This window comes from Leucoraja erinacea, chromosome 10 (genome assembly GCF_028641065.1).
Source record: "Leucoraja erinacea ecotype New England chromosome 10, Leri_hhj_1, whole genome shotgun sequence".
NCBI classification, from domain to species: domain Eukaryota; kingdom Metazoa; phylum Chordata; class Chondrichthyes; order Rajiformes; family Rajidae; genus Leucoraja; species Leucoraja erinaceus.
Genome location: NC_073386.1, coordinates 13,381,748 through 13,401,775, shown reverse-complemented (window position 1 = coordinate 13,401,775; position 20,028 = coordinate 13,381,748). Strand labels below are relative to the sequence as shown.

The following is a 20,028-nucleotide window of genomic DNA, read 5'->3' as shown; positions in this document are numbered from 1 at the left end:
CTTTTGTGACATAGAAGGTGGTGAGTCCCAAGACTTTTGGATAAACACTTGGATATAACCATATAATAGAGGGATATGCATTATGTGCAGGCAGATAAAGGTTGGTCTTGGCATCATGTTTGGCACAGTGTGGGCAGAAAGGCCTGTTCCTGCGCTGAATTGCTCTATCCTTGCCCACATAGGAGATTAGTGGACAAAATTAGAGCACATGGTATTGGAGGTAGGGTGCCGACATGGATATAAAATTGATTGGCAGACAGGAAACAAAGAGTAGGGATTAACGGGTCCCTTTCAGAATGGCAGGCAGTGACTACTGGGGTACCGCAAGGCTCGGTGCTGGGACCGCAGCTATTTACAATATATATTAATGATTTGGATGAAGGGATTAAAAGTAACATTAGCAAATTTGCAGATGACACAAAGCTGGGTGACAGTGTGAACTGTGAGGAGGATGCTATGAGGATGCACGGTGACTTGGACAGGTTGGGTGAGTGGGCAGATGCAGTTTAATGTGGATAAATGTGAGGTTATCCACTTTGGTGGCAAAAAACAGGAAGGCAGATTATTATCTAAATGGTGCCAAGTTGGGAAAAGGGGAAGTACAACAAGACCTGGGGGTCCTTGTTCATCAGTCACTGAAAGTAAGCATGCAGTACAGCTGTTGGGGTTTTGCGTTTCCCTTTATTTCCCTTCGGGCCTAACTGCCCGAGTTATTCTCTCCCTTGTCGGAGGGTCAAACAGCCACCCCTCCACTCGAGCGGTTTCCAAGAGAGAGAATACAACAAAAGGGATTCCCCTAGGTTCTAGACCTCGGAATTATGGTGGGATATGATAAAAAGGTTGAATTGACCAGAGTGTGCCGATGAGAGAAAACAGAAACCAAGATGGACTCAAAGCAAGTCTAAAATGTACAGGCTTTATTAAACAATGAGAAATCGAATCTCACCAACACTACATAATACGTGACTAAACTTATGCTTTAAACTAAGACTGTGGACGGAAAACTATTGGGCACGTCGTAAAACTTACTTTACACAATTTTACTTGCAAGTACCCCCTTTCCCCTTCTTCTCAACCTCTATCCTATTTCGGGAATTCCACCAGGTCACTGGGGTACTTACAGTTGGTCTCACGAGCCGTCCAGCAGAGCAGAAAAAGAGAAAGAGTGTTTAAGAAGGAACTGCAGATGCTGGAGAATCGAAGGTTACACAAAAAAGCTGGAGAACTCAGCGGGTGCAGCAGCATCTATGGAGCGAAGGAAATAGGCAACGTTTCGGGCCGAAACCCTTCTTCAGACTGATCGGGGGCGGGGGTGGGCGGGGACAAGAAAGGAAAAAGGAGGAGGAGCCCGAACAAAATTGGGAGAATTCGATGTTCATGCCCCCAGGATGCAGACTCCCCAAACGGAATATGAGGTGCTGTTCCTCCAATTTCCGGTGCTGCTCGCTGTGGCCATGGAGGAGACCCAGGACAGAGAGGTCGGAGACGGAGTGGGAGGGGGAGTTGAAGTGCTGAGCCACCGGGAGGTCAGCTTGGTTATTGCGGACCGAGCGGAGGTGTTCGGCGAAACGATCGCCCAACCTCCGCTTGGTCTCACCGATATAGATCTGGATCCAAAAGAGAAAGAGCTCTGGCTTGACTCCTGTTTTTATACCTTTGCTTCATTTGAAACCCCCAGGTGGTCCTCTGGATAAAAGGGTTCTTTTGATGATATCCAGTTTCGATCTGGCATTAACAATAGGCTTCCGATGATAAGGGGTTTGCTGATGTCATGATCCCTCAGCCTGATCGTTATCCCATCGCCTGGACGGGCTCCTATTGTCTCGATGGATGGGTCATCCAAGATGTTGATTGAGCTTGGGCTGGCCTGTTTACCACCGTCTGCTGAGGCTTGGTTCCATCCTTTGTGTATCCAAGATAATCTCGTTATCTCCGTCTCAGCCTTTCCTGTCCACATCATTTGCATATTTGTGTGATGCCCAAGTCCACAGGCCAGACAGGTTTGTGGATTGGGGGGTTTTTTCGTTGCAGCCAGCAAATCTGTCTTTTTAAAATATCCATGTCCTTATCCGAGTTCTTCCATAATTTTGGAGGATTTGCCCCAATAACTTACACAGCAAGCAGTGAAGAAAGCGAATGGCATGTTGGCCTTCATAACACGAGGAGTTGAGTATAGGAGCAAAGAGGTCCTGCAGTTGTACAGGGACCTAGTGAAACCGCACCTAGAGTATTGTGTGCAGTTTTGGTCTCCAAACTTGAGGAAGGACATTCTTGCTATTGAGTGAATGCATTGTAGGTTCATGAGGTTAATTCCCGGGATGGCGGGACTGCCATATGTTGATAGATTGGAGCAGCTGGGCTTGTATACTCTGGAATTTAGAAGGATGAGAGGGCATCTTATTGAAACATAAGATTATTAAGGGTTTGGACACGCTAGAGGCAGGAAACATATTCCCAATGTTGGGGGAGTCCAGAACCAGGGGCCATAGTTTAAGAATAAGTGGTAAGCCATTTAGAACGGAGATGAGGAAAAACTTTTTCACACAGAGTGTGATTGTGTGGAATTCTCTGCCTCAGACAGCGGTGGAGGCTGGTTCTCTGGATGCTTTCAAGAGAGAGTTAGATAGAGCTCTTAGGGATAGCAGAGTTAAGGATATGGGGAGAAGGCAGGAACGGGGTACTAATTGTGGATGATCAGTCATGATCACATTGAATGGCGGTGCTGGCTCGAAGGGCCGAATGGCCTACTCCTGCACCTATTGTCTATTGTCATATTCTAGAGGAAAGGGGATATAAGCAACAATGCGAGAAATATATGAGACTCCTCAAAGGCTCTGCCTCCTAGTGAGCAGTGGAAGTCACAAAGTGTAACCAAAATAGTAGCGAGTGTTTATGGGTTTTAAGTCAGCCAGCAATTCCCTGGCTTAGAGATAGAGACATCCAGAAAGGAAGCAGAAGAAAGGAACCATATTAAGACGTCAACAAGGCTGTAAAAAGGTATGACATTTTGAGTTCATCAAGAGTAAGAACCAGTACAGAAATCAAATCAGTACTAGAAAACAGCTTAAGGAAGGAAGCCTGAGTAATAGTGAAACTATTTTAATTGTGCTACATGTCATTTTTCTTTAATAAATCTTTGTTGATATTTATTTATTTTCTGGGTATCTGCTCATGTTTTCTCAGATTATTATCTTCAACAGCTTTCCTGTCTCTGAAGCTAGACAGACTGAACTATGCTTCTTGTGTTTATGTTTGTAATCTTTCTTGAACAAGGGTACGTCACTTGCAATTCTCCAGAAAAGGGCACATCACTTGTAATCCTTTGGAGGCTTAAAGGCATATGACCAGTAACTGCAACTTCTACCATTACTTCTCTCAGCAACCTATGAAGAATTTTGTTCTGATTATATAACTTTCTATACTTTTGAGAGAAGTATTGATTTTCTTTCAAAACTTAAACTGCACCTTTTATTCTTATAGAATTATAAGGTTTAGAAATGTTTTGGTGATTATAATCTTGTCTGCCGATTCATGCCTTTCTTTCATAGAAACTAACAGAGGGTCGAGTTCCCGTTTTCAGTCACGAGGTGGTTCCAGATCATCTCCGAACTAAACCAGATCCAGAAGTTGAAGAACAGGAAAAGCAACTGAGTGCAGAGGCAGCACGTCTGGCACCTGACGTGGCCCAGGTACAGCATCATTTTCATTTGGAAATGTTTAACATACATTAGTACAGCACTTCAGCGCACGATGTCTGTGTCAAACATGATGCCGTATTAAACCAACTCCTGTCTGTACTTGATTCAAATCCCTCCATGTCCTGCATGTTCATTTACCTTTCTAAAAGTGTCTTAAACACCACTATCGCATCTGCTTCTACCACCACCCATGGCAGTGTGTTCCAGACGCCTACCAGTCCCCGAGTAAAAAAAGACATGCCCTGCATATCTCCCTTAAACTTCCCCCCCCCCCCCCCCCCCCCCCCCCCCCCCCCCCCCCCCCCCCCCCCCCCCATCCTCTCACCATAAATCTCTTGCATTGTACATTTCTACCCTAGGAAGAAGATTCAAACTGCTACCCTACCTGTGCCTCTCGGCGTTTTATAATCTTCTACTAAGTATCCCTGCCCTATATACATTCTATGTCCATCTTCAAGGAAGAAGAAATACAATTTCTGGAAATAATGGGGAACAACATGTCAAGAGTAAGTGAGGGGCTGAAATTACCATTAGTTAAATGGAAAATAGTAACGGAGAAATTATTTGAATTGAAAACCAATAAATCCCAGAATCAGGAAACGCACCGAATTGCAGATGTTAGAATCTTAAGCAAAACAAACTTCCGCCACTACCTTTCTTTTACAGTTTTCTCCTACCCTATTGCTAGCAGTTTGAAGACGGGTCCTGATCTGAAATATCGCCTATCCATTCCTTCCACATTTGCTGCCTGACCCACTGAGTTACTCCAGCACTTTGTGTTTTGCTCAAAATCCTAGGACCTACATCCCAAAGTTTTGAAAGTGATCACTAAATAGATAACAAGTGCACTGGATATGATCTTTTAAACCATATATCCCAGACCTGTCCCTGCAAATTGAGAGGTAGCAACTGTAACCGTCACCTTCAGGAATGCAGGAAGAGAAAATTTAAAACTGCAATATCAATTCTCAGGGATAGACTAGAATCAAAGAAGGATACTTGGAAACAATAATGAGACTGGTCAGTCAACATGGGTTTATGAAGAAATCATGTTTAACAAATCCATTGGAGTTTTATTGAGTTCTCTTAAGTTCACCTAATTCGATTATTGTGCTTTAGTATTTGTATTTGCTCCACTTCAGATTGCACAACAAACTTTGCACCATTCTGCTGTATTGTATTGACCATTGTATTTATTGTTGCAATTATCATTGCTGCATGTTTACCATTTACTCCGAGCTTCACGTGCTTCATTACACACTAGTTTTTAAACTAATCTTAATAAGAATATATGTAATGTTGGTAGAGAACACCATTTTCAAAACTGGGATTTGTTGAGTTTTGGTCCCATAAATCTATTCAGTACTACTTTTACGTAACTTAAGTTCATTTCTTTTAGTCCCTCATTCTCTTTAGACATGTTTCAATTATAAGGCTAATTAATTGATTAATTCTGCCATTGCAGAAATATGTCCAGTCTATGAACAAAATGTGCAGCAACCTACTTGACAAACTCAACAACACGCGGGAAGAGCGGGAGTCTGAGAGTGGAGGTATTGCAACAAACAAAAGAATACTTCATCATTGTTAAAGTGCAATTTTCTAATAAAATGTTAAAAGCGCTCTGAAATATAATCGCCACATCTTTAACAGCATAGTTTAGAGATACAGCATGGGAACAGGCCATTTGGCCCACTGAGTCTGCGCCGACCAACGATCATCCGTACACGATTTCTGTATTATCCCAGTTTCGCATCCAAGTTCAAGTTACATTTATTGTCAGGTGCACCAATTGGTACAGTGAGATTTGAGTTACCCTACAGCCATACAAATAAAAAGAACACAATACACGATAGAATTTAACATGAACATTCCCACACAGCAGAATCAACTGTGAGGGAAGGCAATAAAGTTCAGTCATCTTCCTCTTTGGTTCACACAAGGGACAATTTACAGAAGCCAATTAACCTACAAAGCTGTGATTCTTTGGGATAAGGGAGGGAACCGGAGTACCCGGAGAAAGCCTACGTGGTCACATGGAGAACATGCAAACTCCATACAGACAGCACCTGTGGTCAGGATCGAACCCGGGTCTGTGGTGCTTTGAGGCAGCAATTCTATCACTACGCCACTGTGCCACTACAAGCAGGAGAATCAGATAATTCCGCTAGTCATGTTGATCCTAAATTCAAACCTGATGCCTATATTTTAATATTTTATGTCACCCATCCACATGGTTATGATAAGCAGGATAGCTAGAGCAGTGGAATCTTTGAAAATGTGTAATTTGTGCCCTGTTGCATCTCTGAGCATCTCAGTTAGTTACTGAGGAAAAAGTCTCTGTACGGTGTCATGGATGATAATTGGGTAAATTCAGACCCTCAGTGCTTGGGCTAAATATTGGCAATTAATTCTCGTCTTTCTCCATTCAAGCTCTTCCTTCAGTGAATCCTGGACGATGAAAAGAGGCAGAACATGTAATCTATTTTCTAATTACTAAAAAGTGCAGTTTTTTTAAATTAAACGCAATACTTTTTTTCTGCAAACTATAGATTTATAGATATGCTAAATAAACTGGCTGGATACGACTGACTGACTGCAGTATCCAGATTTTAAAACATACACAGTAAATTGCTGAAGCCTGGGATTCATTGATAGATTTGAAAGACTGAATCTGTTTTTTAAATGTCTTTTTATATGATGTATGGAGCCTCCTCACTGCATCACCAGAGGCTCTGTTACCCTGCAGACTCTGGGCCCTGGGAAGGGATTCCAGGAAGATGAGGTCCCAGCCAGTAAGATCTGGCCAATTTTAACATTGTAGAGTACTTTAATATTGGTGAGAACTTGCAGCATTTGAACTTGCTATGTTTCTGTTAGCCTTACGACAGAACAAGCAGACCTTCAACCCAGCTGATACCAATGCTCTCGTGGCAGCAATTGGATTTGGAAAAGGATTATCGAAACTAATTAGACAGCCCCAAGGTGGCCCAGTGCCTTCAGGTCAATCTGTTCCAGGAGGTGGCCTGCAGGGAGGTCCAAGCCTATCCCAGGTGACAATTCAAGGTGGCCCTAGCCAACAGGGATTGCCTGGCCAAGTTCCATCACAGCAAGGTCAGCCAGGTAAGCAGTACATGTAATAGATCAGTATTCCCTTCTATAGTGTTGGTAGAAAGTTGTATTGTTGCCAAAACATGGTTATTTGTGTATTTGTTAAACTTTATAATAACTCAAAACTTTTACTCATCGTCATCAAAACTTCAGTTGCATCATCTCAAAATTGCCATCCTCTCATTTTGAGAATCTCTAATTATCCAAAAGGAATTCTCACTTTAAATATAAGCATCTTTAATTCTGTTTTGATAATGTAATACATAACCCAGTAGGCTTTAGCAACATTGAATAATAACTATCTGAGTGAAGTTGGCTTAATACAGGCGAATTGTTCTTCGTTACGCAGTTCCAATACAAGTTAAAGATTTAAATATGAAGACTAAGGGAGGTAAAAATGGAAGTTGGTTGGAACATTCTTTTACAAATGGGAATACACTTAAGATATCAAGGAAAATTGTGGAATATATAGAGTAAGCCTGTCAAAATGTGCCACATGTGTTCTTAAAAGGGCAAAGAATGTACGGTATATGGCAAAGAGGAGGTGGGCATTTTTTTTTAATTATTTATCAGTTCAAATGCTCTATTATCATTCAAACGTTCTATTCCCCTTATTTTAGGAATTCAATCTGGAACTGAATTACTTTGCAGAATTAAGTTCAGTTCTTGCATTTGTCGTCGATAGCGATTATAATATGTTTTATCAAAGTCACAAAATTATAAAATATTTATTGATTATGAAGAATGCTGTATAATTATCACAGGTATCACATTCTGTACTTTCTGCGAGCTCGATTAGAAGTATAAAAGTGATTCCCTTCAGTTTTATATCTTCTTTTTTTTTTCCCAGGTAAAATGCCAAGCACCATAAAAACTAACATCAAGTCTGCGTCAATGCATCCATATCAGCGATGAGCCCCGAGCCATGGACATTGTCATAACGATGCATGTAGTGCAAGGAGCAAACTGAGATGAATGTTAACGTTATTGATAGTTTGAAGGCCCTTTAAAAGTTGGGCATTTGTATATTCATGAAACTTGATTCATTCATTGTAGTACACAACACCCGAAGTGGTATATTGATATTAAATACAACACACATGTAAGGCACTGCTGAACTTTGAAAAGATTCTTACAAGAAACATTCAGTGAATAGCTTTCCTTTTTGTTCATCGCATCCCCAATGCTCAATAAATCTCTGGGTTCCAAGTGATATTAGTTTAGTTTAAAGATATAGCACGGAAACAGGCACAAGCCCTTCGGTGATCCCCGCACGTTAACACAAGCCAACACACACCAGGGACTTGTACTTCCGGTGGCGCTGGTGCCAGCAGCCTCCACCTACAGCCCGGTATCTTTTTGTTTTTTTGTTTATTTTGTTATGTTAAAAGTGTATTTTTCTGTGTTTTTTTGTGTTTTTTATGTGGGGGAAGAGGGCACGGTGCGGGGGATACCGTACTTCAGCCGCTTCCTGGTGAGGACGCGACTATTATTCGAGTCGCGTCCTCCCCCCCCCCCCCCACAGCGGCCTACCTACCTGGATTGGCGCGGCCTTTCCTGCCGGGATCGACCGGAGCTCCAGCAGCGGCGGGACAGCGCTGGAACATCGCGGGGCTGGCGATGCCTTACCGGGGGTCGCCGTTTGGAGCCCGGAGTGCTGGACCTGCTGCACCAACATCAAGGAGCTGCGGTTTGCAGAGCTCCCAACGCGGGCGGTGCTGATGGGGTCCTGCGACTCTGCCCAGCTCGGCCTGCGGACTCAGGAGCTGCAGACTCCGGCAGCGGGAGGCGGCTGATCAGAAGGTCCGGGCCGCTGAGGAGGAGGATGCTCACCGTCGGGGCTCGGCGTCAGCGTTCCACCAGCCCGGCGTGAGGGCCTGAACATCGGGCCACCCGGGGCGGCGACTGCGGGTGCTCGGAAGGCCCCGACTACGGATGGACACGGAGGGGAGGCTGGCTGGACTATGGTGCCTTCCTCACCTGGGTGCCATTTATGTTATGTTGTGTTGTGGACTTTTTGTGTTTGTGCTTTTGTTAAATTTTTAATTCAATTTCAATTTTATTTTTTAATATGTTTTATTATTTATTTATTATTTATTTTTATTATTTTTCTTGTGATTTTTTTTAACGATACTGCTGTACGGGAAATTCATTTCGTTGTCTCAAAGTGAGGCAACGACAATAAAATTTGAATACAAGAATACAAGGACACTTATACCATGTATACAAACCCAAGCCAATTGACCTACAAACCTGTATGTCTTTGGAGTGTGGGAGGAAATCGAAGTTCTCTGAGAATAACCCACAGGGAGAACGTACAAACTCCGTACAGACAGCACCCATATTCGGGGTCGAACCAATGTCTTTGGCGCTGCAAGCGCTAATGCAGCAACTCTACCGCTGCGCCACCGTGCCGCTGTTCTCTGTTCTAGAGATAGATTGATGGTAATTAATTATCTTTACTGTCATTGCAGCAGTTTGGAATGGTTAGATAGTACATATTTGTGTCCAAACATTTACTTAAATATGTTTGCTGCATTGCTGTTTTGTATCATTTAAAACATTGTTTTCATTTTAATGCTATCTTAAAGGTATAATCCACTAATTATCATTTAATACATATTAAGCTAATGTTTCCTCCAGCATTTAAAATTGATTCTTATTTATATTTGTCTTTTTTTTAAACTACCATCCACTGATGTTGGATACATTTGTATAAAGTATGTAACCATTGGCTTAATAAAAAATCTATATTTTTACACTTCCCTCACCTCACCTGTATCCACCAATCGCTTGTCCTGACCCTACCTCTCTTCCAGGTTTCTGTGTGTGTGTTGGTGTGTATTCACACAAAGCCAAATAGAGTAAACCATCCCTATCCCAATAAGCATCAGTATTGTAGATAATTGATTACTCTTCCCCACTTTCTCTGCTGTCCAGACCAATTTGTTCCTCTCTCAGGCTCTCAGTCCGAAGAAGGGTCTCGACCCGAAACATCACCCATTCCTTCTCTCCAGAAATGCTGCCTGTACTGCTGAGTTACTCCTTGTTGTGTTTACCTTGTTCCTCTCTCAGTTCTGACAAAGAAACTTAGTGAGAAAAAGTTAAGTTTCTCATTCCACCGATGGTGCCTTATTTGTTATTTCAGATTTCAGGACTTCCACAGGGATATACAAGGAACAGCAGACAAATAAAGACTCAAAGTGCTGGAGTAAGTCAGCGGGTACGGCAGCATCTCTGGAGAACATGGATAGGCGACATTTTGGGTTGGGATCCTTCTTCAGACTGACTGTACTAGGGTGGGGAAAGCTGGAAGAGAGGTGGAGCCAGGACAACTGATTGGTGAGGTGGGGGATGATTGGACAAAGGTCAGAGAAAAAAAGACAAGGTTGTGAGAAAAGGAGAGGCAATACAGGATATAGTTCTTAGCATTGCGGCACAACAGTTCCATAGATAAAATCCAATGTCCGCAAAGGATTGAGGTGAATTGGACTGTAACCCAATTTGTGGAAGTACCGGGTTAAGAAGGGTCTCGACTGAAAAGTCACCCATTCTTTCACTCCAGAGATGCTGGCTGTCCCACTGAGTGACTCCAGCGTTTTGTGACTATTTATGGAAGGACCGTTGAGATGCCTGATAAGAGGGGAAGAAGCTGCACCTGTGTCAGGTCCACGACAGATCGTTGGCAATAATATCGTATCGCCAAGGAACTTGAAGCTCTAAACCATTTCCATGAAGATAGGCACAAAAAGCTGGAGTAACAGCAGGTCAGGCAGCATATCTGGAGAGAAGGAATGAGTGACGTTTCAGGTCGAGACCCTTCTTCGGACACGAAACGTCACCCATTCCTTCTCCAGAGATGCTGCCTTTCCTGCTGAGTTACTCCAGCTTTTTGTGTCTACGGTTTAAACCAGTATCTGCAGTTCCTTCTTACTCAACCATTTCCACCATTGGTGTGTGCTCCATCACATTTTCTGAAATTAATAATTAGCTCCGCCAGAAAACTTGTCACTATGTCACTAAGGTCTCTATCTCCTTCCTGCACTGTCTTGCTATTGCTTGTGATTCAGCCCACCACAGTGGTGTCATCTGCAAACTTATAGCTGGGGTTCGAGCTGAATTTTGCACACAACGGTGAGCATATGGGCCGTATAGCAGGGGACTGAGAATGCATCCTTGCGGTGTTGCTGATTTCTAGGACCAGGAATTTGGAGACAAGTTTGGATATGATTATGGTATTAAAGACGAGCAATAGTCCTTTAAATAGGTGTCCTTGTTTAGGTGATCCAGAGATGAAGGGAGGATAACTTGGTCAGGACATTGTGTTATTGTAATGTTGGCCCAGTGTTTTGTGTTCAATTCTCTGAAGGTATGCTCTGATTGGAATCTAGGCCAGAATGTAATCCAGTAAAATGCGGCTGGTAATATATTACAAGTCTCAGTGTTTCAGATTGAATGCTCTTAATAATTGCAAGTTCCACTACCAGTGTCCAGAAAAAAGCTGCTTAATGATTTTTAACAGCCCTATGTGAAAGATGAGTAATTAAATTATGCAATCCATAAATCGTTGTTGTGCTGGAGCTGTTAATACTCTCACACAGATATCGGGAGAAAGCTTCATCCTTCTGTGATAAATGGCCATAATAATCCATGCAGAGAAAAAAAAATTTCAGTTTCATCCGAGTAAAAAATTGTGTGGCTCTGCTGGGCAGATTGAGAAATTGCTCTCCAGGCAAGGATAAACCTATTGAAAACACGCCCTGGGACCCCATTGAATATTCACACACTCCCCGCGTCCACTACTAAATGTTCACACACTCCCCAAATCCCTAGCCAATATTCACACTCCCTGCGTCTACCTGTAAATATTCACAATTTGATACATTTTTTTCAGCTTTTGACTTGAATGATACAAAATGGCACCAGAGACATGGCGACTCTTGTGTACTCAGCATAATCTATTCCTACACTTCTTGTACTTAAGTATGATTGCCTATTTATAGAAAGCTTATAACTTTGCGAAAAAGGGAGTTCACTGCGTCTTAGTACCCTTGAAGCATTGAAATTAATGCAACAGCTCAGGCAATATGAAGTGTCTAAGCAATCACATTTTGCCTATCTACATCAATTCCATTTTGACACATTGGGTCTGATTGCACACGGTATTGGAGGTAGGGTATTGACATGGATAGACAACTGGTTGGCAGACATGAAGCAAAGAGTAGGAATTAATGGATCCTTTTCAGAATGGCAGGCAGTGACTTGTGGGGTGCCGGTGGCTCAGCACTTCAACTCCCCCTCCCATTCCGTATCCGACCTCTCTGTCCTGGGTCTCCTCCATGGCCAGAGCGAGCAACACCGGAAATTGGAGGAACAGCACCTCACCTTGGGGAGTCTGCATCCTGGTGGTATGAAAATTGAATTCTCCCAATTGTGTTAGCCCTTGCTGTCTCCTCCCCGCCCTCGGGCTGTCTCCTCCCATCCCTCAGCCCCTCCTCCTTTTTCCTTTCTTCTCCCAGCCCCCCACCCCCCATCAGTATGAAGAAGGGTTTTGGCCCGAAACGTTGCCTATTTCCTTTGCTCCATAGATGCTGCTGCGCCCGCTGAGTTTCTCCAGTATTTTTGTGTACCTTCGATTTTCCAGCATCTGCAGTTCCTTCTTAAACACTTGTGGGGTGCCGCAAGGCTCAGTGCTAGGACCTGTTATTTACAATATATATTAACGATTTAGACGAGGGAATTAAATGTGACATCTCCAAGTTTGCGGATGACACAAAGTTTGGTGGCAGAGTGAGCTGCTGAGTGAGTTGGATAGGTTGGGTGTGTGGGCAAATGCATGGCAGATGCAATATAATGTGAGGTTATCAACTTTGCTGGCAAGAACAGGAAGGCAGATTATTATCTGAATGGTGGATTAGGAAAAGGGGAGGTGCAACAAGACCTGGGTGTGCTTGTATATCAGTCACTGAAAGCAAGCATGCTGGTACAGCAGGTGGTTAAGAAAGCTCACGGCATGTTGGCCTTCATTGCGAGAGGATTTGAGTTGAGGCGCAACGAGCTCCCACTGCAGTTGTACAGTTGTACAGGGCCCTGGTGAAACCACACCTGGAGTATTGTGTGCAATTTTGGTCTCCTAATTTGAGGAAGGACATTATTGCTATTGAGGCAGTGCAGGGTAGGTTCATCAGGTTAATTCCCGGGATGGCGGAAATAATGGGTAGACTGGGCTTGTATTCACTGGAATTTGGAAGGATGAGAGAGAATCTTATAGAAACATAAAATTCTTAAAGGATTGGACAGGCTATATGCAGGAAAAAAATTCCCGATGTTTGGGGAGTCCAGAACTAGCGGTCACAGTTTAATTCAATTCAATTCAATTCAACTTTAATGTCATTGCACAAATACAAGTATGGGTACAACGAAATGCAGTTTAGCGTCAGTCCGTAGTAGTAGTGCAATATAGAAATAAGGGGTAGGCTATTTAGGACTGAGATGAGGAGAAACCTCGTCACCCAGAGAGTTGTGAATCTGTGGAATTCTCTGCCACAGAAGGCAGTGGAGGCCAATTCACTGGATGTTTTCGAGAGAGAATTAGATTTAGTTTTTAGGGCTAAAGGAATCAAGGGATTTGGGGAAAAAGCAGTAACGCGGTACTGATTTTAGATGATCATATTGATAGGCGGTGGTGGCTCGAAGGGCCGAATGGCCTACTGCACCTATTTTTCTATGTTTCTAACTGGGTTTGTGTACATTCATGTTTGATCATTTTCAGATGCAGCATCTATTGCTCTATTTCACTTTGGAGACTATTTTAACCATACTATAATTGTAGTCGGTTTTAAAGTGAAAAAGACTTGCGTAAAACGAGAAGTTTTAAAAAGCATCTGTATAAGACTATGACTGAAAATGAAACTTGGATGTTAAGTCTTAGTAGATCATTGACAGATTTTGTGAGCAATGATGAAATAAAAGCTGTGCAAGACTTTAGTAAAGCCACATTTGGAGCATTGTATACAATTCCAGTTCCTACTGGTGGAAGGGCATCGTTTTACTGGAATGACTAAAAAAAGATTTATAAAATTGCTATCTTTACTGGAGGGTTTGAGTTTGAAGGATATGCGGAGGCTTTCTTCCCTGCAGTGTGGGAGGCTGAGGTTTATAAACTAATGAGGGGAATAGATGAGTTGAATAGCCACACTCATCTTGTAGGGGAATGTAAAACTAGAGGGCATAGGTTTAAGATAAGAGGGGAAAGATTTTAAAAAGGGATCACAATTTTTCACACAAAATGCTGCATTGAACAAGCTGCCAGAGTGAGTGGTTGAGGTAGGTACAACATTTGGACAGTCACCTGGATAGGGAGGTTTTGGAGGGATATGGACCAGATGCAGGCAAATGGGAGTAGCTCAGATGCAATAGGCAAAGGACCTGTTGTCAAGAGTATTTAATCATATGTACCAGGACCGTAGGAATGAAGTGATTACTGCAGCTTTACAGGCACATTAAACACAACGACAAACTACATCAATTATCAGTTATTAGTCATCCAGTCATACAGCACAGAAATAGGATCTTCAGCCCACGCCGACCTAAATGCCCCATCTACTCTCATCCCACGTGCCATGTTTGGCCCATATCCCTCTAAACCTACACGTGTTGGAAGGAACTGCAGATGCTGGTTTAAAACGAAGGTAGACATAAAATGCTGGAGTAACTCAGCGGGACAGGCAGCATCTCTGGAGACATGGAATGGGTGACGTTTCGGGTCGAGATCCTTCTTCAGACTGAAGAAGGGTTTCGACCTGAAACGTCACCCATACCTTCTCTCCAGAGATGCTGCCTGTTCCGCTGAGTTACTCCAGCATTTTATGTCTACCTTCCCTCTAAACCTTGCCTATCTATGTACCTGTCCAAATGTCTTTTAAATGTTGTTATAGCACCGGCCTCAACTGCCTCCTTTGGCAGCTTGTTCCATATACCCACCACCTTGTGTGAAAATATTGCACCTCAGGTTGTAGCAAACCAGACCATGACAGTACAAGCCAAAGTGTAGTGCGACCTTAGTAGTGCAAGTAGTACTACAGTAATTCAGTGCTGAGCTAGGGTTGCAGTTAGGGTAAGCAGGGCGGATCAAGAGCCAGGCAGGCGGTTGGTGGGATGAAGCTGTTCTTGAACCTGGAGGTAACAGTTCTCAGGGTCCTGCAACAACTTTTCGATGATAGCAGAAAGATGAAGGCGTGGCCAGGTGTGGGTCTTCGAGCCATCAGCTGCCTTCTTGAGGAAGTGGTTTCTGCAGATCTCTGATGGTGAAGTGATCAATACTGATGATGGACCGGACAATGTCCACCATTCTTTTGCAGCCCCCTTCATTGTTGAGCATTTGGATTACTGAACCAGGCCACATGCAACCAGTCAGTTTTCTCTCCAGCTTACATCAGAGGTTTGGTTGGAGTATTCTGCGATATGCTGATTCTTCATGAACCTTTGAGGAAGCAGTCGTTCTTTGTGATTGCATCAATCTACTGAGATTTGTACATCATCAGAGAAGGTCATAAGTGGTAGGAGTAGAATTAGGCCAGCAAGTCTACTCTGCCATTCAATCATGGCTGATCTGTCTCCCCCTCCTAACTACATTCTCCTGCCTTCTCCCCATAACCTCTGACACCTAGATGCTAGAAGTGTCCAGGGTGCTCTCCACTGCCACTTTTGAAGACTGGTGCACAGTCGCTCAGCTCCCCCTGAATTCAACAATCAACTGCTTAGTCTTAGTTTACGTTGCAAGGGAGGTTGTTCTGGAACCACTCAACTAGTTATCGATCAGCTCCCCCTGATTTATCAACAATTTATTTGCCAATAATGGTGGTCTTAGTTAACGTTGCAAGGGATCTGCGTTGCCTCTCCAGGTAACCACTCAAGCTAGGGATTATTGATCTCCTTCATGTGCCGGAGGAGGAGGTGACGAGGAGGATGGTTGGTGATTCATACTGACTGAGGTCTGCTTATGAGGAGGTCACAAATCCAGTTACACAAGGAAAGTGCAGAGCAGAGCACCTGTGAGATCACATCGGCTGTTGATCCATTGTGGCATTAGGTCATTTGAAGGACTGGCTCTTTCCTTACTCAGGTAGGAGTTGATCTGCATCACAAACCAGCTCTCAAAGTACTTCCAGCACAACAGACGTGTCACCACTAGGTAATCTATTATACTTTGTCACATGTACATAGGTACAGTAAAATTCCTTTTTTGCATACAATCAGTAATAATCTTACTATAAATAAGCACAATCACACTTAAGTATAAGAGTGTAGGAATGGTAGATTAGACTGAAAGAACACACGAGTTGCCACATTGCTAGCAACATTTTATATTATTCAAGTCCAAAAGTTGAAACATTTATCAGAATATGAATAGTTACCAGTAGATCCAGGGAGTGTGTGAATATTTACTGTTGTCTGTGAACATTTAGTGGTAGACGTGGAGAGTGTGTGAATATTTACTGGAGGTCTCAGGGAGTGATTGTACTCTCAATCAGTTTATTCTTACCAGGAAAGCAATTGCCATTTCTCAATCTGCCCAACAGACCCAGACTATTTTTTACTCTGATGAACCTGAATGTCTTGGCAACTTGGCAACTGTTTCCTCTGTGGATTACAATGGACATTACTCCCAAATAGGAGAGTCCTGTTGCTTCAGAATGGATGGGGAATTTCTGAACAGATAGTATTGTACAGAGCAAACGCTTTAATTTTTCTATTTGAAATCAAGGTTTGGAAACTCAGGTCAAATTGGTTAGCATTTCCGTATGTACAGACATTCATTGACTTACATAAGTGTGAGCTTATGTAAATTACTTAAGTAATTCGGGCAGTTTGTAATTTCCACAACACTCGGAAACGGGCCAGCAATGCTTAGCCAGAAACCAACGTGCCACAGAAAGTTCCCCAACGGAGAAACAGAACTGAAGCCAGCAATGGCGTCCGTAGAAAGCACCACACCACAGAAGGTGCCCCAATGGCGAGACGGAACTCACGCCAGCAATGCTGATCCAGAAAGCCGTGCGCTGCAGAAAATGCCCTGGATACCTCCGAGACAGTTAATACTCTCAGTAAAAGACAGTGGTGGAGTAACTCAGCGGGCCAGGCAGCATCTCTCTCTCTCTCGAGAACATGGATAGGTGACAATTCAGTTTGAGACCCTTTTGCAGACCCAGTTATTTTGGGTAGGGGATGGGGATTCCGACTTACGCAAAATCTGACTTGCGTATGGTTTCGCGAAATGTAACCCTTACACAAGTCGGGGATGCCTATATACCCCGAGTTTCTTCTTCACATGTGATGGCAATCTAAAGTCATTGGGGATTCAATTATTATGACATTAAACTGGATAAGAAACAATAATCCTCCAACAATTCTCAGGTGCGGGAATTAACACAATTGAGACAACATGAAACAACAGTTTACCAAGAATCGCTGGTTTGGAGATGAGAAACATAATTAAAGGAATAAGCCTTATACTTGGAATCCATGTTGAAAATCTGTAATACAACAAGTGTTCACGTGATCCGTTAAACAAAATATAAAATCAAAACACATCTTGAGTTTTGAAATTGAGTTTATTTCAGTCAGAGAATTCCTATTGAAACTTGCTCCTGTGACATCATAATCCCAGAGATTTTCCTTCACTGTTCTTTCACTCACGGGGATCTGTTTTAGCTGTATGAAAAAGATTTGCAAAGAACTAAAGATGTACCTGTACTGCTTTTCAAGTATTGTACTTTGAAGCCTCTTCTAATGGAGCAGTACAGCTGAGGTGTGTCATCAGCAGTTTATCCCCAAGGACTGCTTCACATGATACTCATCAGCACACACAGCTGGCACCTACTGCAAGAAAAAGATTGTGTGTACACCTCATCAACACGACTCCTAATGCAGCAGTATCAGGTTGAGATAGTAGACAGAAGGCGAAGGCTATTCGGAGCGAGGTAATGGGGAATATGTACGCAATACTAATTAACAGCAGCTATATTTTGCTTCCGTTTACTATCCATAAAGGAGGCTGGTGTCAACTGTCTAAGCGTCCAGACTAGTTATAGCCACAGTGTCCACCTCAGTAGATCATGCTCGCCACAATCCATCTACGACTAAATGGAGGGGTGTTGAGAACGACCCCACATTTGGCATATTGTACGGTCCCCAGCAATAACAGATCAAAAGGAAAAGGGAATTCTCATGGGTTTTATCATCTAAAGGGTATTCAGCAAGTGAAAAAATATATAATTGATTCTCCTACTCCAACCCAAAATGTTAATAAAATTTGATCCCTGCTGTATGGAAAACATTAACACTGTTCCAACATGCAGCTATTTCTTTTAAATATTGTGTTTTCCTTCATTCCCAAAATATACAGCAACGTTGCTCGATTCCAACAAATAAAAGTGTAAAACTTCTAATTATAATTAGTATAATGTTACATAAATTGGAAAGTGATGCTTTCTTTTTTTTTTAAACTAGATATTATAAATTACGAAAGACCGACCCAACCGAGTGGGCCATTTCAGAGCACTCTCGCAGCTTTTAACTGCGTGATAGTGGGTAGAATAAACAGCATTACAGGTTTTATTGTCTGCAGGTTTCCAGACGAAGGGTTAAAAGGCAACACCGTGACACTTTTAGTTCTTTGCAGATCTGGCGGAATTATAAATCCCAATTGGTGGAGTAGGATAGCAACAGAGGCTGAAAAAATTGCACATTCCACTGCTCTAAATATAGCATGTGCAAGACTAGCCTCGTGCACAGACCAGCACTGAACTGGTCCTGGTGGTCAGAGGTGTAGATTCTCCTCTCCCATGTCAAACAGTCTGCTTTATTCCTGCACCCCCAATGCCAATTAAGCAAGTGCAATGAATCCAAACAAAATTCAGACTCGATTAACCACAAGCCATTTGTTAATTACAGAGAATCCTTAAAACATCAAGTCGGACATCTTTACCCAGGTTAAATGCCATCACGGTGCCAAAGTGATTAATCGGTTGCATGAAATTCTCAAGTCAAGTTCAAAACCAGATACTTGTTGCACCCTCCCTCCTGAAACCTCTCCAAAACACAAAAATACAATAATTGGTGTTTATTAAAAAAAAAAAGCTATCCTCCTGTTATTTTGTCTTCACCTTCCCGTTCATCACCTCCCCGTTGTCAAACCAGTGCCCCCCGTTTTCTGCTGCCAGCTTGCCGTTCTTCACAGCCCCTCTGCATTTCTGTTCCGTGCTCTTGGGCAGCCTCTTTCCCTTGGTGTAGGCCTGGTACCAGAAGTTGGAAAAAAGGATAAAAAAGAATGTTCCGTACATCCACACGAGGTGGATGAAGATGGGGAACTGGTAATCACAGTGATCCATGAAGTAGTACTGGTTAACGTGCAGCGAGACAACAATGAACTGGACCTGAAAGACAGAGGTAAAAGATAATGAAAATAAAGTTAAACAAATGGTACAATATTCACCACAGGACAGTAAGCTGACAATTGAACTCAGGAGAAGGGTCTCAACCTGAAACATCACCCATTCCTTCTCACCAGAGATGCTACCTGGCCCGCTGAGTTACTCCAGCATTTTGTGTCTATCTTTGGTGTAAACCAGCATCTCCAATTCCTTTGTAAACAATGCCAATTTATTGTTGGCTCAATCACGCTCACTGCAGAGCATTAATATGAATTTTAATGCAAATATATTGGCATTATTTTTAGGAATGTTTATTATTGTCACATGTACCAAGGTAAAATGAACAGCTTTGTTTTGTATGTTACCAATCAAATCAGATAATACTATGTATAAATACAAGGGGCAACATAATGGTGCAGTGGTAGAGTTGCTGCTTTACAGCGCCAGAGGCCCCGGTTCAATCCTGACTATGGGTGATGTTTGTACGGAGTTTGTGTGTTTTCCCTGTAACCGCGTGGGTTTTCTCCAGGTGCTCCGGTTTCCTCCAACACACCAAGGACGTACAGGTTTGTAGATTAATTAGCTTCAGTAAAATTGTAAATTATCCTAATGTGTAGTTGCGATTGCTGGTCGGCGTAGACTCAGTGGGCTGAAGGGCCTGTTTCCACGCTGTATCTCAAGTCGAAATCAAAACAAGCTCAAATACAATAGGTAGAGCGCGAGAGAGCAAGAGAGGCTGGGAACAGGAGAACAAAGAAGCACTGTGAAATGGTTTCTTGACAGAC

At 42.8% G+C, this 20,028-nt stretch overlaps 2 protein-coding genes across 10 annotated transcripts in view; one reads left to right on the top strand and one right to left on the bottom strand.

The window, feature by feature from the left end:
* med8 (mediator complex subunit 8) overlaps positions 1-7,919 on the top strand; it is a 39,636-nt gene extending 31,717 nt beyond the window's left edge. For 5 of the 6 annotated variants that reach the window (XM_055641512.1, XM_055641511.1, XM_055641510.1 and 2 more), the window contains 4 exons: positions 3,549-3,689; positions 5,164-5,251; positions 6,579-6,821; positions 7,660-7,919. In XM_055641512.1, coding sequence (XP_055497487.1) covers positions 3,549-3,689; positions 5,164-5,251; positions 6,579-6,821; positions 7,660-7,724 — 537 coding nt within the window. In that variant the 3' untranslated portion in view covers positions 7,725-7,919. The remainder of the gene's footprint in view (positions 1-3,548; positions 3,690-5,163; positions 5,252-6,578; positions 6,822-7,659) is intronic. The other variant, XM_055641509.1, reaches the window with a different exon arrangement.
* Positions 7,920-17,403: 9,484 nt separating this feature from the next.
* Positions 17,404-20,028, bottom strand: part of LOC129700804 (elongation of very long chain fatty acids protein 1-like) — a 79,768-nt gene continuing 77,143 nt past the window's right edge. For all 4 annotated transcript variants that reach the window (XM_055641504.1, XM_055641503.1, XM_055641505.1 and 1 more), the window contains exon 9: positions 17,404-19,246. In XM_055641504.1, coding sequence (XP_055497479.1) covers positions 18,962-19,246 — 285 coding nt within the window. In that variant the 3' untranslated portion in view covers positions 17,404-18,961. The remainder of the gene's footprint in view (positions 19,247-20,028) is intronic.